Raw genomic sequence first — 24,822 nt, 5'->3', positions numbered from 1 at the left:
TGAAAGAAGGGAGAGTTAGAAAGACCTGGAGAGGACAGGAGCTCCACAAGGACCAAATATATCTGGGCACAGGGGCTTGTCTGAGACTGATTCTCCAACCAGGGACCATGCATGGACATAACCTAGAACCCCTGCTCGGACATACCCCATGGCAGCTCAGTATCCAAGTGGCTTCCCTCGTAAGGGGAACAGGGACTGTCTCTGACATGAACTCAGTGGCTAGCTCTTTGACCTCCTCCCTCGCCCCCTGTGGGAGGAGCAGCCTAGCTAGGCCACAGAGGAGGACATTGCAGCCAGTGCTGGTGAGACCTGATAAGCTAGGGTCAGATGGAAGGGGAGGAGGTTCTCCCTATCAGTGGATTTAGAGAGGAGCAGGGAGGACATGAGGAAAGGAGGGTGGGATTGGGCAGGGAGGAGATGAGAGAAGGAGGGTGGGATTGGGAGGAAATGAGGGAGGCAGCTACAGCTGGGATACAAAGTAAATAAACTGTAATTAATATAAAAAATAAAAATAAATGCAAAATGTGGCAGCAGGAATGGCGAAAAAAAAAAAAAAAAGATAACTGAGCCTGAGTTTTCTCAACCTTAAACTTGCCATGATTTAATGGCATCTCCCAGATTCTTTAAGAACAAAAGCAAAAAAAAAAAAAAAAAAAAAAAGTTTTAAAAGTGTAATTACAACAAATGCAGAAGAGTTCCACAGAGGCAGAATTCGGTTTATCTTTGAACATCTTCCCCAACGTTAGTTCAAATATTTCTCTCACATTTGGAAAATTTTTATGAGCACCAACTACGCGTGATACAGCAGCGGCTCCCAAAGTAGCTTCATGTGGCTGTGCCTCAGGCTCTCAACCCCAGCTGTTTCCAAAACTAGAAGGTTCGGGCGCAAATACAAAAACAATAGGCCTGTTGTTTTCCCTGCACTGGGCCCTTTTGTTGCCCTGGCTCTGGGGATTCAGAGCGAAGAGATGGCGGGACGCAGCTTTCTGCTCCAAGCTCCTCGCTGGGTTTGTTCTTCTGGAAGGCTTTGCTGACTTCCGAATGAAAACAGATGTTTTAGTGGAGCTTGGTACAAAAATAATAAACTGCGATACATGTGTACACATGCATGCTACGACTATTTGCCAAACGAGGTGGGTTCCTGGACTCCAAACACTCAAACTGGGCCAGTGATTCAGCCTGCGTGATGGATCCTAGTGTGTCTGGCTCGGGAGGACACTACTGCTATTTGCCGCCCCTTGCTTTCTCCGACTGGGCAGTTTTTGGTGCTCATAGCTCCATGGTCTCCTGGTAGAGGTGATCGTTAGCTCTCGTAATATTGATAACCACCAGCTGAGTGCACCAGGTACTTGATGCTACACATATATCCTTGCCACTCCATACCCATGTGTAAATTCATCTACTACCCAGAAAACCCCAGTGGTGCCACGAGAAGTCTGGGCCTGCCTCTGAGATGCTCTGGCTCCCCGGCTGGACTGCCGCACCCTGCCGGGTAGTTGGCAGTTGGCTTTTGTTGCGCTGACAGTTCTGCACATAGGAGCTTTTGTCTTTTCCCCTAGTTCCTTCAGAACACAGATCCCCATTCTCCCGCCTGGTCATCAGGCACTGTAGCCAGCCCCATGAGCAGCTTGGTGGCGGGGGGGCCTTTGTACGAGAGAACAATGCTGCCTTCCCTGCTGCAAATATCAGGCCAGGGTAACCTCTTCCTCCCGCTGAGCAGATCCTACTGAATGTGTAGGGATGGGGCAGAAAGGGAGGGGAGCTCTAAGGCACAGGAAATGATGATGGCAATGATGGCAGAGGCTCTGGATATACAAAGGAAGCTGCCTGTTGACCGAAGTCAACCACCTGGATGGAAAATGCTGGCCTAGGAGGAAAAAAAAAATCCTTTTTCTAACATGTCAGTCTTTGATTCTGTAGTCTGGGTGCCAGAGAGCCAACTTGCCCAATTCCCCGGGTCATCATGGCCTCACTACTCAGTCAGAGGCCGCATGGGTTCCCTTCATATCCAGACATGTTGTAAAACATACAAAGTGGGGTTTGAACCTTCATCACTAGCTCCCTAACAAAGTGACATAGACTAAATATGGGTCAGTTCTCAACAGTCCACACACACTAGCTAGCCATGGGACGACTCTTCGCTGAGACAGCAATGCTCTCCAGTCACCTCCTGCCCATCACTTCACCACTCCTTGGCCAACACCCACGGTGAGCTTGGTTGGACCACTAGCTCCTGGTTAGCACTCAGGCTCTTCAGCATTTGGTTGGGTGAAAGTATACTTCTCCTTGACAAATAGGCTTTTTGTTTGTGTGTGTTTGCAACATCTTATTATACATGTTGGGAATTCTGTCTTATTTTGGTTTTCTGAGACAGCATTTCTCTGTGTAGCCTTCGCTTCCCTGGACTTGCTTTGTAGACCAGGCTGGCCTCAAACTCACAGAGACCCTCCTGCCTCGACCTCGAGGGTGCTTGGATGAAAGGTGTGTGCCACCGTGCCTGTTGGGAATTTTATATATTCAAAAAGCAACTTCATTTCTGGCTGCAGGCCTGGCACACAAGAACCTTGGCGTCATCCCTCCATCCACACAAGTGAGAGGCGGAACAGCCAGAAACCACAGCTCCTCCAGACCCACCAGGGAAGTGAGGTTGTGGAAGAACAGGCGCTGCAGAAGACAGCATCCTGGTTGGAGATTTGGGAAGCCAGGACAAGGAAGCCTGAACCACCACCTATGACCCCCTAGAAACACACTGTGGAAAAGCCTGTGAGACAAAAGCTCAAAGGTATGGTTGTAAGAGCACAACGCCCAGGAACACGGGTGAGCATGTCTGTATGTTAGATTTGGGGCTAGGGTCTAATCAGGCCAGAGCCTCTTTCTGTTTGTGAATCTCTAACCCTTCCACCTCAGCCCCCACAGACTCCCCAGGCTCCCAGATTCCAGGATACGAACAGGTGCCATAATTCTCATTTCCAGGGACGAGTGCCGCCTATCAGACTTGAAGACGTCAGAGGAGCTACCAGCAGTGCTGCGGCAATCCCCAACTAAATGTGCTTCTCCTCCCCACATGCTCAGAGCCAAGCATTTTCTTCCCCGGATTTCAGGACATGCACACCCATCTCCACCACCTGGGGATCTGGCTACAGGCCTGTGCTATGATCTGTGCACCTGGCATGAAGCCTCCTTTCCTCTGAAACCGGTAAGGGATCCCCTCTCTGCTATAGAGGCTTGACCTCTTTTGAGAGGCCCTGTCATGCTGTTGTCTGTCTATAGCCTTATTAATTCTTCTAATAAATCTCCTGTATACAACATTAATAATTACTCTAAAAATCCCTTGCCTGTAGCATTACTAACGAGGCTAATAAATCTCTTACTCAAAATCAGAATCTACCTCAGTGTTTCCCTGTACCCCAAACCTAAGACCTTTCAATGTCTTGCCACAATGTCAAGTTTTCATTGGCAGCAATTTGCCAGATACTCTTGCTTTCCTTGATCGCCTTGACTGAGGCAAACACAGGTTCTTTAATTTTAGTCTTAATTACTAATATTAACTGTCTGATCACATATTCCATACCACATCATATAGATTCACATATATATATATACACACATTTATATAGATATAATTATATCATGTACCATATATCATATATATGGCTACAAAGATTTAATATGGTTACAAAGGGTTAAAAATTTCAAAGAGGCCTAAGAAGATAAAAGGCTAAAGCTGGGAAATTGAAAGAAATGAATCCTCTAAGGGTTAAGATAAAAAAAACAGCTGGAAATCTGTGGGTAAGCCTAGCCTCTGATGTTGTACAGTCAGAGGCAAAGGGGCAGGACCAGGTCCAGATAAACCAACAGATAGGTGGATGGCAGGTCTAGATGAGTGAACAGGAAAATGGACAGAGAGCAATTTGAGGAGGTCATGCTTTTATGCCAGGATCATGAGACCCTCAGAGACCACCAGGAGACGATTTGATGCAAAAGCAAGAGAGCTTTATTACAAGATCAGTCGAACTCAGGACCCAAGTTTCACTGATGCAGCCGTAGAGAAATGGGACCCTGATCCCTAGGTGAACAGGGTTTTTAAAGGGAAAAACCGCAAGGAGGGGATTTCATGCCTAGGTGTTACAGGATTGGATAAAAGTCATAGGGGCCAGGTGACCCTCTAGCTGAGGCACATAATCACAACTGCCATTCTTCTAACCTACATTTAGAACGTCGGGGAGAATTTTCCCAACCTATTCTCATTGACTGTTGCCAGGAAAATTGTCTCTGTATTTCCTGTATGCCGTTGCTAAGAGGGTTAACTTTGTTTTCTACCAAGTGCACATTTTGTGATATTCCCTGGTACCTGAGTTCAGCTCCTGGTCAAGATGGCTTCTCATTTCAAAATGGAGTCACCCAAGCTAACTTAAACTCTTCAATGCCAAAAGTTGGGGCCAAGTCCACCTGGGGTAGTGGGGAACCACCAGTATGTCAGTAATCCATACTCAAGGTGTAATGGGAAGGACTATATAAGATCTGAATTCTTGATTGTTGTTTTTTTTTTTTTGAAAGGCTTTAGTGTGTGTGTGTGTGTGTGTGTGTGTGTGTGTGCAGTCACACTACCTATGGAGCTGGATTCCCTGGAACTGGAGTTACAGTTAATTGTGAGCCACCCAGTGTGGGTGCTGGGAACTGAAACCTGGTCTTCTAAAACAGTACAAACTCAAATTGCCTGAGCTATCTTTCTAACACATTTGTAATTTTTTTTTAAGATCTAGTTTAGTTGTCCCTTGTTGTCTGTTATGTATTATCATCAATCAAGTATAATATTTGGTTATACTTTCCTTCTGGGTGCTTAAGACCACACAAGTGTCCAAAAACTAACTTTATAAAAAAGTGTTAAGGAGAGCCTGGTTACGGTGGTGCATGCTTTTGATCCCAGCACTCAGGGAGGCAGAGGCAGGCAGATCCCTATGAGTTCCAAACAAGCCTGGTCTACAGAGTGAGTTCCAGGACAGACAGGCTATACAGAGAAACCCTGTCTCGAAAAACAAACAAGTTAAGGCCAATTCCATTGGTGATCAGTACAGTCTGTGACTTCTCACTCTGTCAGCTGCTCTCATGATCTCCAACTGGCCCCTTTTCTGTCAGGGGCCCTCAGGATCTCTGCTACTTTCATTGGGGGTCTGCTTTCATGCCTCCTACCTCAGATCTCTGGCTGCTGTACTGTCCGTGGCTAATCTTGCTCTCCAACTGTCACTTCACTGTCCTGAGTGGGTCGTCTTTCCAGGATGCAGAATTCTTTGGCCATTCCACAGTACCCATAGATGACCACCCCTCATCCAAGACTCCTGTAATATTCATGGGGGCTTGTCTGGGATTTGAAGAACACACACACACACACACACACACACACACACACACACGAGTATCTGCTGATCTCTACTGAAAGTCAGTGTAACAGACTGAAAATGGCTTAGAGATACCTCAATCATCTGGCACCCTCGTGGAGAACCTCACAAAGTGAGAGAATCTTCCCAGCCATGACTAATTATTATGGCCAACCCTCTTAGTCAGCTCCCCTTTATTTTATGTTGAAGACTAAGAAGAGTAAGGGCCTGGCAGTAGTGGCACATGCCTTTAATCCCAGTACTGGGGAGGCAGAGGCAGATGGATCTCTGTGAGTTCCAGGCCAGCCTGGTTTACAGAGTGATTCTGGGAAATCCAGTGCTACACAGAGAAACCCTATCTCAAAAAAAGAAGGAGGAGGAGGAGGAGGAAAAGGAAAGGATTCAATCTTTGGGAACCAGAGGATTTGATCTCTTATAGATAAATGGCAATTTGCCCCCTATTAGAGAGGAACTAGAGCAGGGGTTTATACCTCTGCCCCAAAGCTAAGAGACATTGCCTTTCGTCAAGGAAAGGGCACATTTCCCCAGCAGGAAAGCTTTAGCCTACCTTTCACATGTCTGGTCAACCTCTTGATCCCCATGATGTTTGGATGACTTTTGCCAGGGAGCTCCTCCCACTGCCTCTCTGAACATTCGGGGCAAAGGGACAGGTGGCTTTGCTGCCCTCTGCTTGTTTAGTGAGCTTGGCCTAATGCTCCTGTGATTCGTCAGCAGGACTGCTTACTTCTGGGCAAGAGCCCACAGCAGATGTCCTTAGAAGCTCAGGTGTGGCGTTGCTGAAGACGAACAACAGGAGCGCAGGCTGCTTTCTGGGTTCATTCCATACCTTGCCGAGAGACACAACAGGTTTTCCCTATGTGAAAAAGGCATTGGACAGGCTACTTTAAAAAGCATTTCTGGCTCAAACAACTCATAACCTTTTACCAGGGTGAAGAGAGAGGCCAAGACAGAGCTGGCACGTCTTCATTCTTAGCAAGGATTTTTCTCTAAGTCCAACAAGTAATCAATCTATTGCATGCTGGCTCCCCGAAACACTAGACTCAAAGAGGAGCCCAGGCATAACCACTGGCCATCACCAACGTCCACAGCACGCCATAGCTGCAGGAGGGGCCAGGAAGCTGGCAGGCAAGGAAAGTACTTAAGAGGCCTCCTTGGAAGCCAGCCTCGGCCACACAGTGCCCTGTACACAGCACTAAAAGCCTCCAGTTCTTGGCTGCATGTTTGCTGTTTAAATCAATCCGTCCCAAGAAGGAGGATTCTGGGTAAGATGCTCAATCCTCACTCAGAAAGACAAAGAGGATGGACATCAGAAAAGGGAGAAAACAGAGAATAGGACAGGAGCCTACCACAGAGGGACTCTGAAAGACTCTACCCAGCAGGGTATCAGAGCAGATACTGAGACTTATAGCCAAACGTTTGGCAGAGTGCAGGGAATCTTATGAAAGAAGTGGGAAATAGTAAGATGTGGAGAGGACAGGAGCTCCACAAGGAGAGCAACAGAACCAAAAAATCTGGGCACAGGGGTCTTTTCTGAGACTGATACTCCAACGAAGGACCATTCACGGAGATAACCTAGAACCCCTCCACCCATGTAGCCCATCGCAGCTCAGTGTCCAAGTGGGTTCCATAGTAATGGGAACAGGGACTGTCTATGACATGAACTCAATGGCTGGCTCTTTGATCAGCTCCGGGAGCAGCCTTACCAAGCCACAGAGGAAGACAATGCAACCAGTCCTGATGAGACCTGATAGACTAGGATCAAAAGGAAGGGGAGGAGGACCTCCCCTATCAATGGACTGGAGAGGGGCATGGGAGGGGAAGAAGGAGGGAGCTACAGGTGGGATACAAAATGAATAAACTGTAATTAATAAAAAAAACTCATTAAAAAAATCATCCATGTCTCACTCCTCTTCCTACCCCCAACCTTTGCCTTTGGAGTCCCATCAATATTAATGGGATAATATTCAAAAGGCACAGAGAAGCTGACTCCACACTTCCTGCCCAACAGGCCCCGGTTTGCTCTCTAGATCATGCCCAACTGTGGCTGCCCAGCAGCTCCCCAGGGCACCCAGTCAATGGGGCCCTGTCTGCAGGCCTGCCTGTCCAGCTCCTCCCTACCCTCGGCCCCCATTGGCAGCCTTAGCCTGCAGTGGTGGACTGTGCCAAGGCCCCACCCCGTCTTCTCTGGAGGAGGAATAAGAAGCTGCTCTGTCTACACTCCTGCCACTTGGACACGGAAGCCAGAGAGGACAGCAGCAGCAAAAAGGTGACCAGGAGGTGAGAAAGAGCCACTGGGAGAGGACTCAAGAAAAAAACTGCATTTTCACTCTTCAGAGGGTGAGGGGTAAAGGGGGCTTGAATGGAAATTGAGCTTTAAAAATTTTTTTTAAGTTTTTGTTTTTTGGGGTTTTTTGTTTGTTTGTTTGTTTGTTTGAAATGCCCTTTGGAGACATTTGGCAGCATTTCAAACCTGCCGATGACATTCTGTGATTTGAGGCTGGCTTTCCGGTGCTCTTGACACTGACCATGCTGCCGTAGCTGCCGTAGCTGTGCTGTCTCTGGTTTCTGTTCTCATTAAGCCGGGGGCCATTTTTAAAGATTCAGAATGACTGCTGAGGTTCTCGGAGGTGGCACACGGAGTGCTTCTTTTCTGACTCCTAGGGGAAGGGTTTTCTTGCAAGGTTACCCCAAATCCTCAACTAGGGCTCTCCCTCCCCCATGGCAGCTTTTCCTGGGGCCCTGCAGCGCCCCTGGGAGATTTTCTAGCTTACCTACTTGAAATGCCAAGAGCTATAGCTCCAGTCACCAGTCAAAAAAAAAAGTAGAGTAGCTGAATCTTTTCAAGTAATTATGAATTGGAACAAATAAACGGGGTTAGGAGAGGCTTCTGGTTTTCCAGTTATCTCTGTGAGTTAACCTCTGACCTTAGCTTCAAGAAGCTCAAGTCCTGAGCTTTCTTTATAAACGACTAACACCCAGTGTTCACATGGGCACTTGCTTCCATTTGTCTTAGAAGACAGACTATCAGCCAATGCTTCTTTAGTTGAAAGGAGAAAAGGGGAAAGTTTTTTAATTTGTGCCATGGTTGTGAAAAACAAAATTTATGGAGTTTTGTTTTTGTTTTTGTTTTTTAGCATATGGGATACATGTTACACCATTTATTTTTAAGTCTTAGTCTTTATCCACAAAAAGATCATTTAACCTTCCCCTCCCCCAGGCCATTAGGACTTTGAGAAGTGTCCGCATGATACAGAATTTCTCGAGATTAAAAAAAAAAAAATCAATAATTGTGCTGGGTATGAGCCAACACTTATGGAGTAACGGCAAGAGAGACACTGATTTAGAAGAGATGGGGTCAGGAAGACCTCATCTTAACCTGAAAAAGAAAGGAACGAAACAGGCAATTGCTCCTGCCCTCCCACTGTTCTTCATGGAGCAACAAACATTTTCTTTCATAAACAAACAGTAATGGGGCTAGCAAGATGGCTCAGCCCAGTATCCACATGAAAGCTCACAAATGCCTGTATTTCCAGTTCCGGGGGATAGATCACCCTCTTCTGGCCTCTGCAAGCACCAGGCATGCACACATTACAGAGACACACATGTAGGCAGACACCCATACACATGAGATTTTTTTTTTTTTTTTAACTAAAAGACCAACAATAACTGAAAACTCAAGTGAAGAAACCAAAAGAGAATAGAGTGTCACATTTAGTCCGTCTGGGTTGGTCTACTTTACGAGGTATTTCGTGTGTCTTTGGAGAATATGAGCAAAGCAAAGTACCAAAGAGCAAATCAAGGTTAAAAAAAAAACAAAAAAAAAAAAACACAACAAAAACCTTCTATTCGTCTCCTTTGGGAGATCGTTAATAAAACTTTAAAAAAGTTACTAAAATTTTATTCTAAGATGTAATATGTTCAATGTGGAAATGACTTTTCAACCTTTTGTTGTTGTTGATTTTTAATTATGTGCAGTGCAAGTTCTGACTTAGGGATCAGAACTCAAGGCCGAGAGCAGTCAAATGTCTCTGCCTAAGTGGCTGATTTCTGAAATGAGCCACAAGCCACCTTTGTTAACTGAGTCACTCCGAGAACGGAGCAGCCCTCCCTGCACGCTGTGGCTGCTGAATCAGGGGCTTACTGCGAAGGCTGTTTGCTTCTTATGGCATGCCCCCTCACAAAGAAGTCGCTGTATTCTGAAGCCAGACCAATGAGGAAGCCCAGAACGCCCAGCTCTGCCTCTGCCTCTGCCTCTGCCTCCCTGTGTCGGGACACCAGTAGAATCAGATGACCCTTGGAGTACATATTTTTGGAAGGTCGTTTCACTTTATTTTTCAAAAAGTTGGTGCAGTGTTACTTTTTTTTTTCCAGACAAATTTTACAGGTTTTGCTTGTTTGTTTGTTTTTGGTTTGTTACCCATCCAAAAACTATCCTGCTCGTATTTTTATTTAAACGGCTTAAACTTACGTATTAATTCAAATGAAACTAAACTCTTTGTCTTAGGTAGGGTCACTATTGCTGCAATGAAACACCATGACCAAAAAGCAAGCTGGGGAAGGGTTTACCCAGCTTATGATTCCACGTCACAGTTCATTATCCCAGGAAGCCAGGACAGGAACTCAAGCAAAGCAGGAGCCTGAGGGCAGGAGCTTATGCAGAGGCCATGGAAGGGTGCTGCTTACTGGCTTGCTCAGCCTGCTTTCCAATAGAACCCAGGACCCAGGAATGACCCCACCCACTGTGGGCTGGGCTCTCCGGCATCAATCACTGCTTAAGAAAATGCCTTACAGATGGATCTTATGGCAACATTTTCTCAATTGAGATTCCCTCCTCTTAGATAGGACTGTAGCTTGGGTCAAACTGATATAAAACTAGCCAAGACACTCCTGCTCTTGTTCCACAGAATCTTTCGGAAGCGCCTGCATTTTTTCTTCCTAACCCCTGACATTATTGCTATATGAGGATACTGTTTAGCATGTTTTTTAAATTGTTCATTGATAGAGCTTTTTAATATTTACTTGCTACTAAGTCATCTTGGTGTCCTTAAATCCACCCGCTGATTCTATAGCCTGGAGACTTCCAGGGTTGGGGACAGCCAGCAGGGAAACCTGGAATTGTCTGATGCTTTGCATCAGCATCTTTGCTAGTTTCTCATTGACCAAACCCAAGCAGAAGCCAGCTGTCTTGGAAACTTAACCCTGTGGCTTCGTGGGAACAGAGAAGGGAGGTGGTGGGCCTGGAAGGTAGAGGGTGAAATGCGGTCAGTGCAGATTTGTGGGGTGCCTCTCCTGGCCAGGCCTCTCTACCCCTCATCCGGGCTGAGGTCTGAAAGCAGCGTATTAAACTCCCCAAAGACCAGGGGAGAAAACATGAAAAGGTGTCTTTCTCCTGCAGCCTCCGGAATGTCCGAGCTGGAGAAGACCATGGTTGTCCTCATTAGCGTCTTCCATCAGTATTCAGGAAGAGAGGGTGACAAGCACAAGCTGAAGAAGTCAGAGCTCAAGGAGCTTATCAACAATGAGCTCTCCCACTTCCTGGAGGTAGGCCCGAGGCGCCCCTGAATAGATGACATTGACAAGGCATAATAAGTTCACTTAGGACGCTGCAGAAGGGCTCCTGGCAAGCTCTGGTCTTCTCTGGGTACTTAAGATTCCGGTGGTGGAAGCACTCCCTCCCTTCCCTACCCGCTGCTTCCTCTGCTTCCTAGTGTTTCTACCGCCGGGAAACCAAGAGCTGCCCTGGAAGTGAACCGTAACCGTCTGCCACCCAGTGCTCTCTTGGTCCCCTGAGCCAAAGCTGGCTCGCTCGCGGCACACCTTGAACGAGAGGGAAATACTGGTGGTATACAATGTGTCCTGTCACAGGGAGCATCCTGGGGCGTGGGAGTAGCAAACCACACAGACAGAGGAAAACCAGTCAGTTCAAGTGCCAAGGTTGGGTATCGCTCTAGGACACAGCTCGGTCACACGGTAACAGGAAGCTGCAATCCACGTTAACTGGGTATATGTTGATTCTTATGGACTGGATGTCTCGCTGAGGTTTTCCTTTCTCCAGTCGGGCCAAATTACTTCTTTGCTGGGTACAGACGAAGCAGGCCTGTGGGATTACCGGAGAAATCTCCAAATCTGCTTTGGGAACTAATTTCTCAGACATTCAGATACACGGGCGACAGCTGCTTCACGGTCCCACCTACCCATTCTACCTTTTGACTTAACAGGAGAGTTTTGATTTCTTCAGCTTTAGAGAGGGAGTACACAGGGATGAGATGAATGTGCCAAGCTCTTAACATATAGTGAAAGTGCAGTATCATAATTTTAGAACAGAAAACTTTAGCATGTAATGTAACGTTTATTAACGATAACTCATGTAAGATATCAAGGTATCATACATGTTTGCTGGCCTGGTTTAACGAAAGCACCAGAGAAAATCAACTTGAAGGAGTGAAAATTTATTTTGTTTATTTAGGTTTTTTTGAGACAGGATTTCTCTGTATTGCCCTGGCTGTACTAAAACTCACTCTGTAGACCAGGATTTAGTTCGTTTGTCTCTCAAGACAGAGTTTCTCTGTGTAGCTCTGGCTGCCCTGGAATTCACGCTGTAGACCATGCTGGCCTCCAACTCAGAGATCCACCTGCCTCTGTCTCTCAAGTTCTGGGATTGAAGGCATGTGCCACCATGGTCCAGCAGGAAAGGTTTATTTTGGTTCACAGTTTCAGTCTACAGTTCTCAGGCTCCTCTGTTTGGGCCTTTGATGAGGCTGACCATCATGAGGAGGAGCAAAGCTGCTCACCTGAGTGTGGGCAACAAAGAAAGGAAGGGCACGGCCCAGTGGCCTAGCTTCCTCCCCGCATGCGTACCTCCCAAAGGTTCTACCATCTCCCTGTGATGCCACAGGATGGCACTGGGCCTCCTACACAGGAGCCTTTGGAGGCCGTGTAGGATCAGAACCATAGCACCTGTGGTGTGGCTCAAAGAACCACGCTATTCCCATTTATCTTTCGGGAGATGTTTTAAAGCCCTCAGGAGAATCACCATATTTTACAATGAAATCTTCTGTATTTAGGGAAGCCCTTGGCTTCTCCACAGGGCTGTCCTGCCTGGGGAGGTGAGGGATGGTGTGAGAGACCAAAGAATTAAAAATCAGTGGCTATTGTTTTAAAGTTTAAAGCATAAGCCTGAACTAAGGTTAGCTAGGTGGAGACACATTCAGCCACCTGTGGGAAGAACTAGCCTTACTGCATTCTTTCCTGCCCACTAGAGATACAGTTGCTAGGAAACCGGCCCCTCTCCACGAGGGGAGCCAAACAAGGGAAGCTAGACAATTAATGGATTGGGTGCCTTCCTATGGCCAATCAGTTCAAAATGCAGTATCCCCTTTTGTGTTTTGATCAATAGATGCTTACCAGGCAGGAATTCCCCTGCTTTGGGCATGCTGGGAGGGACCGGACTCTTTAAAAATCACCCAACTATCCTGAGCACGAGACTCTCACCGCTTTGCGGTGCAGGTGTGTGAGCCTGAGTTGTAGCTTGTAATAAAAAGATCCTCATGTGTTCTGCAATGCACTTGACTCCTGGTGGTGGTCTTTTGGGGTCTTTCGAATCGGGCACAACAGGTGTTAACTGAAACAGTCTGTACTAAGGATCTTCAGCGCTCCAGCCTGCATTCTTCCCACCTGTTTTCAGGCCTGCACTGTTGGTGCATCAGTTAGTGGCCTTTCCATTCACCTGCTTTGTGCACCGAGCAGTAATGGCCTTACCACTCACTGGGCTTCGGCATCAGAACTGTCAGGGAAAAGCCGAAGACACCTAGGAAGCTACTCATGAAGAAAAAGAATACGATGAAAAGCAGCTCTGACATGTTCCCCAGTGTTATTATTGTTTAGTTTTGTTCGTTTTTCGGGACAGGGTTTCTCCCCTTGGATATCCTGAACTCGATTTGAAGACCAGGCTGGCCTTGAACTCACAGCAATCAGCCTGCCTCTGTCTCCCTGCTGGGATTAAAGGCGTGCACCACCACGGAGTGTTATTTTAGTAAATGTTAAAATCCATGTGGCCCCCAAGCACATGTTCACTCATGTGCTTGGCTTTCTTCTTTCGCCTGGCTTTCTTCTTTCCAGTCACTGGCCTAGGCTGAGACAGACTGCAATACACATTTCTTCCTGATTGTTACCCCATTTTGAAGTATCGGGGTCCCACCAGACCAAAGGGAAGAGAACAGACCCCTCCCCTCTTCCTGTGGTTGACAGTCCCATTGGGCTGCCAAAAGCTTCCATTTCCTATCTTGGGATTGTTTCTGATGCAAACTATCAGCCTAGTACTTCTCAGACCATTTTGATGGCCCTGAATACCATCTAAAAAGAGTTTAACCACCTCCTCCTTTTCTGTCTCTCTCTCTCTAAGGAAATCAAAGAACAGGAAGTTGTGGACAAAGTCATGGAAACACTGGATGAAGATGGAGATGGAGAATGCGACTTCCAGGAATTCATGGCCTTTGTCTCCATGATCACTACAGCCTGCCATGAATTCTTTGAACATGAGTGAGGGGAGGGGGGAAGAGAGCTAAGCTGTTCCTGCGGCAGAAAGGTCAAAGAGGAAGCAGAGCAAAGGCTTGCGGGCTCCAAAGAGCTGAGCTCTCTAGACACCCAGAACTAATTAAAAGCTTGATTTGCTTTGGGCATGAAAAACTGAAACCTGCTTTAAACTAGCACACCCTTATTTCTGCCATGTCAGGTATTCCTGTGAGCTGGCTGTTGGCTAGAATCCCTTAGGGGACAAAAATCAATGCTCTGCAGTAAAGCACGAGTGGCTTGTGTCGCGGCACAAGTATCTCTCGGAAGTTTCAGAGCAGACCATTAACAGCAGTCCCAATGCTTTCCAGCACCCCTGCATGTCCACAGCTGGGTCCCCGTCTCCTGAAGACGCTGCTCTTCCCTCCATCTGCTCACCGGTGATGGAGACGCCCACGAAAGCAGTCTGAACCCATGCATCCTCCCCCAGCCCAAACGAGCAATGCCACACTTCAGCCCCTTCTTCTACAGTGAGCAGAGATTATCAAGTAAATATTCAATGCCAACAGTTCTAACTGGAAAAAAAAAATAGGTCTCACAAATTAAGTATTAACATTCTGACCCAAGATTGAGAATAAAAATTCGGTTCAGTATGCCACTGCTGTCCCCGTAGGACAGGTACCTAGGAGGAGAATGGCAGAGCTTAAGGTCTTTTTCTCGCTAGTTGTATCTCCCTGGCTCCCTCTGCTCTGTATAAAGGCTGAGGTTTGTGGGCTGTGTTGCTGGGGAATGAAAGGTCCCTGAGGTGTGTCCTTTAGTGCTGGATGTCATGTCTCACCCTGCCGGTGCCTAGGGCCTGCTTACCACTCAGTGAGGCTGAGAGTCAAGGACTGTGAGGAAGCTGAGCTTGATGCTTTTTAGCCTGCATGTTCAAATGCTGAAGGTTCAAATAATTCAAGTTGCAAATAAATGAAAAACACATCTCAAATATTAACAAGCCATTCTAAGAAAATTCTAATTACTCTTGCACATCCCTTGTTTGTACTTTTTTTAAGAGAAGAGATTTAGAAATTCACTAAGTCAACCAAACAATGCCCCTGCACTGTAAAAATTCTCCGCCCTCACTGAACAAGACATAAAAAAGTTCTTACAAGACCAGGACAAGGGCTTAAAGTCCCTGGAGTGGGACTGCCTTGACCTCACCCCATCCTCAGGAACAGCCCAAGGCGAGGTGAGAGGCAGCTAGGGCTGGAGGAGGCCCTAGATATTGGAAGGCTGCACAGAACCAGAGTCTCCTTGACCAGAGGGTATGAGGTGGCTCCCGCATGCAATTTTCCGGCCTGGCTGGCTCACACTTAGCTTTCTTGCCACTTGATAGAATGCCTGGCATAACTAAAAACAGAATAGAGATTTATTTAGCGGATGCTCTCAGAGGTTTCATCGTGAAGGGAAGGGCATGGCGGAGGAGCTCACCTGTGGCAGACAGGAAGTGGGAAGGACAGGATGCCTTCCAAGGGCTGCCCCAGTGACCTGTTTCTTCTAGTTAGCCTCCCCTGCTGGAGACCAGGTGGTCGGACACATGAACACATGGAAAATACTAAGTGGGTGCAGGAGGGCACTGGGGTCCAGAGGCAGAGAACTGGCAATGAGCTGGACTAGACTGTAAGAAGCACACAGTATGTAATTTGGGACACCTGAGCTACCATGACAGAAGCCCAGGAGCTATCTACAGGGACTCCTGAGGTCCTCTTGTCCCAGCCAAATGCTACAGTCCTCACATGACCCTTCCCACATGGCCGGAGGCTCTGCTTAGCCAAGCCCCCTGAATCCCTCTACAAAGGCAGATGTGGTGATTGACCACTTCCTCTTCAAGAGCCTCCTAGGAGACTACCGCCCGCGTGACTAGACTTGGCCACGAAGCTCATGTCAATGCAAGCTGCGATGCTATTTATCAGCCCCTACTAAATGATGCTCTACTTGCTGGGGGTGGGCAGGGCACGAGGTGCTGCCCTCTGATGAGCAGTGGTCGACACTCGCAGAGGCACCTGAGCCAACGCTGCTGAGAAGTTGCACCCTAAGGCCTGGCCCTGGGGAGATGCTCTAAGATGGACAGATCTCTGCAGGGGTTCTGAGATCCTCTCCAAACAGCCTGAGGCAAAGCAGAGCAGGGCTACAGCTCAGGGAGGAAACTCTAGTCTTTGACCACTAAGGAAGCCAAGAACAGCAAAACATGAGAGCTGAGCCTAATCCCCAGGATAGTGACAGTGTCAGAGGGGTAACCAGTACTGCTAAGTGGCTGGGACTGTGACCTCTGCCCTATGGCCCTTCTGGGGGTAATGGGTACCCAGGCACCCATCACAAACTCTGACCTAGCCATGCTACCAGCAGAACTGAGGCCAGGCGGACATGGCGCTGTGGAAATCAAAGTGGGCATCAGGGAGGTGACTCACTACGCAATGGGGGTGCTGGTACAGCAGATCAGGGCGTGCTGCATGCCGTCGTGTGCACCACACAATGTCGGCATTAAGACATGTAAAGAATGTATGTGACAGAGTCAAAAGTCTGTAATTTATTAAGTACAAAAGCAGATTATAAAATAAGTATATGATCCTAATTTTGTAAAAAAAAAACAAAAAAAAAAGTTTTAAATGTTAGAAATCCCTGAGATTTATGGCAGAACTGAGACTGCTGTTGTTGGTAAGCAGGACTGTAGAAGATTTTAAATTTCCTTTCTTACACTGTAATGTGTTTTCTAGATTTTATACGATAAGCATAATTGTTGTTATATTTCTGAAAGAAATAATGCATAATAAAATACATCCTATTTGGGGAAACTTTTAAAACCCTTTCACATATTTCAAAATGCAAAATTACAAAGTCAATAGCTTTTATTAACATGATATAAAAAATTAGTGTGATATACAGAATTCCCAGAGAGTAACTTTAAAACATTTTAATACAATTCTTAAAATCTTAACTTACCAGATACGTTCTTACTGCCACTGAGTTTTTAATACAAAAAAGTTTACAAGCGCTGTCTGCTATAAAACTACAACATTGAGATGGTGGCTAGGTAGTTCTGTTCCTTCTCCGTCATCTACTGTGGACCTTCACCAGTCTGTTGCTAAACCTGATGCCAAGAATAAGTTACATGGATTCTGTACATAACTATAACAGAATTACTAGAATTCCAGTATGCTTCAACATACTACACCACAGTTTGATACCATGAGCAAAAAGCGCTGCTGCACACAGTGCTTGCCGAGAGTGAGATGTGAGGGTAGACCAGTTAGCCGGACTCACTGAAGCAAGATCCAGGCAACCCTGGAAAGTCCAACTGTTTCTGTGAAGCAGATACGTTCATAAACTTCTCCACCCTTCAAAGTCCCTAAACCCCAACAACATTAATCTTTGATTAGTTATATAAAAATAATCTTAGATTCATGCTTGACTTCAAATTCTTAGAAGTAGCTAAAGGATTTTACATTCTCTTTTCTGACTTAAGTACAAGATTAGATCACTTGGATTTCAAGTTTGGATAAAATAACTAAAAATGGTTTGGCCAAATTTTATAGGCACATAACTCAAATGCAAAGCCAAGAGGCTGCAGCTAATGTCCATCCTAGACAGACAGGCTCCCATGGTGACTCAACTGTGTCAGAGGCCCAGCCAGCACATGGGTAAAAAGAGCTTAGGTTGCCACTCATGCTTCCAGATGTGTTCATAAAAATAAGTCAGTGTACTTCATGAGAAGAGTGAGTGTTGTGATGTCATGAGAACTTGCAGTTTAAATGTCACTACATTACAGGTCAGGAAAGCGATTCTAAATTAAATGCTGGTTTCTCTTTCTGAAACAGGATCTAACTAAACAGTCTAAAATGGCACTTGCTGAGCATTAGTGACAACACACACAGACAACCAGGCACACCCGCTTCAATAATCAGACTGGAAAAAGGAAGCTGTGTGGTTCTGTGGAGTCCGGTCTGTGAGCGTGGAGAATGGGGCTGCTCTTTTCGTCAGCCTTCCGAGGCAGGCTTGGCTCAAAAGTTCTCTCCGACATAGACTTTACACATATGTTTGTTATTACACATGGGAATAAATAATCAGGAAATTATATATTTAGAAATCAGGAGTATATTTAGCTAAAAAAAAAAGTGCAAGCTCGCAGCATAGCGGAGAACAGCCGTGGTGTCGACAATGTCCGAAGTGTGACACCGGGCCTTCCCTCCCCTTCCCGGTCACCCATGTTTTAGTAAATGTACTTGGCAGATCCAAAACACTTCCTTAGTTGATTCAGAAAACGTTCCAACGTGACAGTCAGGATACTGTTGAGAGGACCTGACAAGCACACTCAGGGGTGACCGGAGAGAGCCCGAAGCCCTTCTCCCAGGGCAGACAGTGCAGCTCCTCTTCGCCTTAGACCTCTGCTGGTTCGTACACCCAGTGCTGTCCAGCTGGGCTCACATGTTGTAGGCCACGTAGATGGGGTCCAGCTGGTCAGCCAGGAAGCCGTCTCGCAGGTGCATGCGTTGCTTCTCACCCCGAGAGTTGATGGGGATCACTCCAGGATCCACAATGACCACCACCCCCACCACAAGGTAGTGCTCCTCCAGCACAACATTGGTCACCAGGGCCACCAGGTCCAGGGCATCCTGCTCCAGACCGTCCAGTTCCACCACCACCACCAGCAGGTTGGTCCAGGTGAACACGGCACTGCAGGAGAACAGACAGTCACAGAGACCCACAGCTCGGGAGCAAGCAGATGCTGGGGCAGCACGGCAAAGGCCGCCGCTTACACTCAGTAGCACAGTGCTGCTATCTAATGCCATTTGTAATTTTAAGGCTGGCCTGACTATATCTTACAGGAATGGCTTACTCTAGCGTTCTTGATGAGAATCAAGAACTCTCAGCACTCGATACTGAAAGCTGTGCTTGTCCCAGGGCAAGATCCCCACAGCGTGAAGAGATTATGGCTCACCACTGTTTAAATGAGAAAATCACATTTAAGCTAGAAATACTTCAGAATGAGAAGAGTGGCAATCTCACGTTCTCCCTCTATGCCAAAGACAGCTGTGTGACTTAAACATGATCAGAAAAAGGAAGACAGCAATGTATGTAGAAGAGCAGGTACAAAGTGCAGTCAGGTCCTCCTGGGAGAAAGGTGAGGGCCATCCAGCTCACCAGGGACTCTGCGTGTGTGGGGACTGTGCTCTCAGGAGAATGGTACCTGGGACTGCCCTTGTATGCAGCGCTCGTGCCCAAGGAGAGGCTGGACGGACAGCACAGGAAAGCCCTCTGTCGGCTCTTACCATTCAGCGATGCTCCTGTGTGCACGGATCACAGAGGTTTCTATGTCGATGGGGTGGTACCGCATGCCTCTGAGCTCCAGTGTTTCGTCCAGAGACCCGACAACATACAGTGCATCATGTCGCTCTGTGAACATGGGCATGTGCATGCTCAGGAAGCAAGTTACACAGGAGTCTGCCCACCCTCTGTGCAGGAACTCCACCAGGTACCAGTTGGAGGTCATGACTGTACTTGTGCACCAAGCGGGCTTTAAGAGATGCCACAACTCAGTTACACAATGTATGCTGACACGGTTTTAAATCTTTAGCTATAGAATGGTATAGCAGCCATGTACTACAGAAGTTGTGACTCGAGCTGTTAGGCCTTCAGGGACCAGACCTCTGGGTAATGACCACAGCTTGGCCTTCTTAGGGTGAAATGGGTACCACATGCAACTGAAGAACCATGCAGAGCACACTATGCTCATTAAAACAAACAAACAAACAAACAAAAAACAGTTTCTAGGACAGCTATGTCACTGGGAGGACCTAACAGCCTATGACCAACCGCTGCCACTACCCTCACCATATCCTCTGCAGAGGTTAAGAGTCTAAAAAAGTGGAGGCAGCAATGGGAGAAGGAAGAGCAACACAGAGAGAAAAGTGTTATTGGAGGCTGTTCTTCACCCCACAGTGAACAGCACGAACCATGACATGGGGTTGTGGGGAGTAGGTAGGAGGTAACTGAGGGTTTCCAAAATCTAGGGCAAGGCTCACAGGCTATAGCAACAGAACCCCCAGCCCCTGCACTGCTGAGGCAGGCCCTTCACCAAGGAGCTCTTACCTCCACTGGCATCAGTCAGCTCTGTCCTGCGAAGGAAGCCAAGGTAGCCAGTCCTGGCCCAAATGGTCTGGGTGTCTCCAAAGCTCAGCCGGGCACTGAAGTGGTCAGCATGAAGTGTCTCTTCCCCATAGACCGTGTAGTACCCAGTGGCATTGTGGGGACTGCTCACCCAGATCTAGTGGACACGGGTGGTCAAGGGGACAGGCAGACCATTGAGTACTGATTCTATGCTGCAGCCTATGGCCCAAGATGACCTCAAGACAGCACCCAAAAGGGAAGGGCAGCCTTTCCAATGTCTTACTTTGTAACCAAATACGACAGGCATAGAGAGCCAACACAAGTATGAGCAACTGCTATCATTATTTCTTCTTCCTTCTTCTTCCTCCCCCCTTCCTCCTCCTTTTCGACAAGGTCTTGCTATGTGGCTCAGGATGGCTTCCAATTTATAATCCTCCTATCTCAGCAGGATTGTGTGTGTGTATGCATGTAACCATGCCTGGCATAACCGCTTCTAAAATAAACTGTTCCTTTGTTCCAGGAATGTTATCTGTATGGTCTGTCCTCTCTGGATATGTTCCCACTTCCATCTATCAAATGACAGTGACAGGGAGAATGGGGTAGTCTGATGTTCACGACAGAGGCAGGTTAAAGTACAATCTGTGTGGAGAACACACAGTTGCTCACTAACTTATGCCTAAACAATGTAAATGGCACACTGCTGTCCATGACACTCCTGCGCACCTGCGGCCATCTGCATTCATGCAGGAAGCTCACGTGAGTTGATATGCATCCATATATAGACCAAAGTCTATAGGTGTGTGCCTATAGTCCCCAATACTGTCGAGGGGCCTCTTAGAAAGAGCCCACCAAGAACCCACCAAGAACCCACTAAGCTGCCCACACTAACAATGTCAAATAGCAGCTTCCAAAAGAGAAGCAGGAAGGAGGCAGCTGCCAGGAGGAGTTTTGGCCCCCTATTAGCTTGGATCTCACGTCTTGTGGGAACTCCCTTGCAGGTTCTCCTTGCCCTTACCTGCCTGGTGCCTATAAACAGGTCTTACCTGCCCACTGCCCACAAGCGAGGAGCCCTGTTTTCCCACTGTACTCAGGTGAGGGACCCCCTGCAGCCTGATCACTACTGTGAGTGAAGGTCCTTACTTGCCCATTGCCTGTGAGGGGGGCCTTCCTGCCCCATGAGTGAACTATTTCACCTATTCATGAATAATAATAATAATGGACCCCACTTTCACCTACCCACTCTTTGTGAGTGAGGGACAATAGCTGCTCACTGCCCATGAGTGAATGGTACACCTACCTCTTACCTGGAAGTGAGGGGCTCTTCTGTCCAGTGAGTAAGGCACCCTATCTACTTAAGGCCTATGACAAGCTCTGTGTACCGCAACTGCTTCACGTATGGTCATGTCTTTGGGACACCAAGGATCTAAGCCTGGAACAAAGTCCTGTGGGGCCTTGAACCTGGGGCCAGTGTTTGATTGCCTCTGGGTCTGTGACCTTGGCTCTGATGCAAAACTAATTTTTAAGGAATGGCTGACCAGTTCTGCTCAAAGCAGGTATTCCTGTTCCATAGGCTGCTGATGGTTCCCTTGCATCTCTCCTGGCTTCCCAATGCCTTATCACTTTGCTGGTGAGGTGACCCAGGGAGTGGCCTCTTTCCCCACTTACTGTGAAACCCTGCATATTAGCAGGGTCTGAGAGTGCAAGAGAGGCAGGAAAGAGACCATTTCTAGGATGCTTAAAAGACATACGAAAGTGGGAAAGCACTTAGTGCTTGCTGCTCTTCCAGAGGACCAGTATTTGGTTTTCAGCACCTGGGTCAGGTGGCTCACAACCACCTGTAGCTCCCCCTCCAGGAAGATCCCAGCCTCTGGTACTTGTGTGCACACCTGCACTTGTGTGCCCACAGCCACAATAAACACACACGTACACAATAAAGAATAATGAAAGCAGATCTTTTTATAAAGGCACATAGAGTCCCACGGTTCAGAGCTCCTGAAGCCTAAGGAATTCCGAAAGAAAGAGAGGAAGCCAGGGGTCTGAAAGGCCTATACACTTCTGGGCCGATACCCACCCTCAGGCAGCACTCACCTCACCCAGATGCGAGTCTCCAAGGGGCCCTTTGGTCTCAGTATGTGCAATGATGACCTTCACTCCCGGGAGGATCTGGAAGGAGGAAAGCTGTTAAAGGCCCCAATGAAAGAAAAGAAAACCTCTAGACTTCTGACATAGCAGCACTGGCAAGTCCCATTTCTCACAAATCCTTCCCTATCTGCCACTGAAGCTAAGAAGGGCAATCAGCAGGGCTGACTACAGATCGGGTATGGGGGTGCTAGAACCTGTTCTAAATTTGATTTGAATTTTAAAAGAAAAGGCACTAACAGAAATATGCTGTGAATCTGAACGACACGGCACAGCTCCTGAAAATGGGCCCTGAATGCTTTGTTGGGAGGGCATTCGGAAGGTCTTCTGCCCATCTCCGTAGGCGCTTCTCCCTGCAGAAGGCCGAATGTATGCTTCCCAGTCTGTTCTCACCAGGCACCTGTCAGTGTAGAAGTGCCATGCTCCCTGCTGGGCCACCTGCTATGCCCCCAGTCTCCCCATGAATGATGCAGAGGATGATAATGTGGACCTCTGAAAAGTGGGAGGCAAGTGCAGGCAAGCACAGATACTAGAAGCCTTGCTCTGCTCTGAGTTGCTCTGTCTCCTCACACACTGATGGATCCTCTACTCTTTCTCTCTGTGGCCACCCTGAATCCCGAGGCCAAAGGACTCAGGACACAATTCCATCAGGCCCTCGGTATTCCTGCAAAGCAGTGTATAAAATAGTTGTGGTGCAGCCATATATGGACAAGGTGGGTACAGGACTCCTACAGAGAGCAAGGAAGGGAAAATATGTCAGATGGCTGTCTTTGATTACCTCCTCGCCTCCTAAAAGACAGCTGTAGCCTGGGCAGGAGCCAGTGGGGTTTGGCGTGGAGAAGCTCCATTTCCTACCTCTGGGGCTAAGGTCCATGAGGAGGCACCCCCGGGGACCTCTGATAACCCTGATGTAAAGAGGTCACTGTGCAGTTGGGCAGGCAGCCTGTGCCCACTCTTCTGATCTGTATGACTCCTCCCTGCCTAGTCATCCTTCCTTGACCTCTTCTTGCTCCCAAGGATGCCAGTCTTCCAGGGTTTGCTCTGCTGACCTCACAGTGGCTCTCATTTCTGCATTCTCAGCAGATTTAGCCTCTCCCTGCCATCTGGAGGTTTCGGAAGGGGGCGGGGGGGGGGGGCTCACTAGGCCAAGACTGGTTTTGACGGCCAGTCAAAACTGGCCTGTGTCCTGTGGTCCTGTTCTCTACTGTCACCCTGCGTCAGAGCAATCGTTCTCATCTCCAGTCCAGGCTCAGTGCTGCCCTTTGTGACAGAAGCATGAGGGCCCTTGATCTATAGCCTACCTGCTCCAGCCCTGCCAGTGTCTGCAAAGACGGAGTCCCTTCTCTGCTTTTATACCTGGGCACTCCAGTTATGGGCTCTGGGCTCTGAGTAGTCACAGATGTAATCTCATGTTTCTAGGCTTTGGTGGCCCATCCCACTCCCCATACAGTATCACATTCACTAGAAGTGTGCATCCCAGCACTGTCCACACCACAGGTTTTTCATGGTCCAACTTCTACTACCTTTCCTGACTCCATCAATGGCAGGCTATGTGGAGAACCTCGTTCCACCAAACGAACTCTAAAAATTGACAAAGAAAGAAATTCAGAATAAAACTTACTACACGGTCATTTCTAAAAAGGCAAATCACATGTGTTCAAGTGAGTCCACAATGTCGTTTCCTGGGCTCAAGCATCCCTGCCTTGGCCAGCATCATTACCACACAGGATATGGAGATACCTGGTTTGGGCAAACCCAGCCTGCAGCACTAGGTCACAGGGTTTGGATGAGGCCGTGCGGAAGGCGGGGGGGGGGGGGGAGGGAGGGGAGAGGGGGGAGGGGGGAGGGGGGAGGGGGGGGAGAGCAGTACCTGTCATGGCGCAGCGCCCGCATGTCCACGTAGACAGTCGTGGGATCTGGGCCTGCTGTGCCCTGGAAGGAAAACAATAGAGGAACTTCCTTCAGAATTCTCATGGTCTGCTTGATTTCACAAGTGTGGCCATGTGATAGCTCCTCCCAGGATGTCTATAACACCCGGAAGAGAGGCTGTGCATCTTCAAGCAGTTTGAGCAAGGACTCATGGTCCCCTGTGGCAGAGTTGATGCTGTCCACCCAAACATCTACTTGGCTAGATGACACTGAGCAAAGCTAACTGTGAATGAAATACCAAATCTGAGAATGTTTATGTTGGTTCTGATAAATTTCTGTCCCCACTAGCTTCCGCTGTGCTGAAACACAGGAGACTGGGAACATTTCCACCCAGCATCCAGTCAGGGCCTGGCATCTCACTGACTCTACTCAGGACGAAGCACAGCAGACGCGCAGATGAGCAGACAGTGCGAGCGTCATCCCAGCAGGGTGGATTAGTGCTGTCACGTAGCAGGGTTTCTTCGGATTTTACAGTGTTTGCGTGCATACCCACACGCGACAGCACATATGTGGAGGTCAGGTAACAACTTGAGGGAGTCAGTTCTCGTCTACAGTGATGGTCCCAGGGACTGAAGTCGGGTTATCAGGCTTGGTAGTAAGCACTTTTACCCGCTGAGCTGTCCCACTGGACCAGCATTAGCATTTTATTGACAAGGAACATCAAATTAAATGGATACCCTGGTCAACATCATTCCTGCAGCTT

General features: G+C 47.8%; 2 protein-coding genes across 11 annotated transcripts in view; one reads left to right on the top strand and one right to left on the bottom strand.

The window, feature by feature from the left end:
* The first annotated feature begins 7,520 nt into the window (after positions 1-7,520).
* Positions 7,521-14,933, top strand: S100b (S100 calcium binding protein B). The gene is made up of 3 exons (XM_021652504.2): positions 7,521-7,673; positions 10,792-10,937; positions 13,798-14,933. Exons 2-3 carry the CDS (start codon positions 10,800-10,802, stop codon positions 13,936-13,938), a joined length of 279 nt encoding a protein of 92 aa, XP_021508179.1. The 5' UTR covers positions 7,521-7,673; positions 10,792-10,799; the 3' UTR covers positions 13,939-14,933.
* A 1,841-nt stretch (positions 14,934-16,774) lies between these two features.
* The window catches only part of Dip2a (disco interacting protein 2 homolog A), an 80,277-nt gene continuing 72,229 nt past the window's right edge, over positions 16,775-24,822 (bottom strand). For all 10 annotated transcript variants that reach the window (XM_060369330.1, XM_060369335.1, XM_060369331.1 and 7 more), the window contains 6 exons: positions 24,061-24,122; positions 23,714-23,771; positions 22,140-22,214; positions 20,034-20,208; positions 19,214-19,337; positions 16,775-18,617 (listed from right to left, as the gene is read on the bottom strand). In XM_060369330.1, coding sequence (XP_060225313.1) covers positions 18,365-18,617; positions 19,214-19,337; positions 20,034-20,208; positions 22,140-22,214; positions 23,714-23,771; positions 24,061-24,122 — 747 coding nt within the window. In that variant the 3' untranslated portion in view covers positions 16,775-18,364. The remainder of the gene's footprint in view (positions 18,618-19,213; positions 19,338-20,033; positions 20,209-22,139; positions 22,215-23,713; positions 23,772-24,060; positions 24,123-24,822) is intronic.

This window comes from Meriones unguiculatus, chromosome 16 (assembly GCF_030254825.1).
Source record: "Meriones unguiculatus strain TT.TT164.6M chromosome 16, Bangor_MerUng_6.1, whole genome shotgun sequence".
Classification (NCBI taxonomy): Eukaryota; Metazoa; Chordata; class Mammalia; order Rodentia; family Muridae; genus Meriones; species Meriones unguiculatus.
Note: the sequence above shows the minus strand (reverse complement) of the source record. Positions and strands in the feature narration are given on the sequence as shown.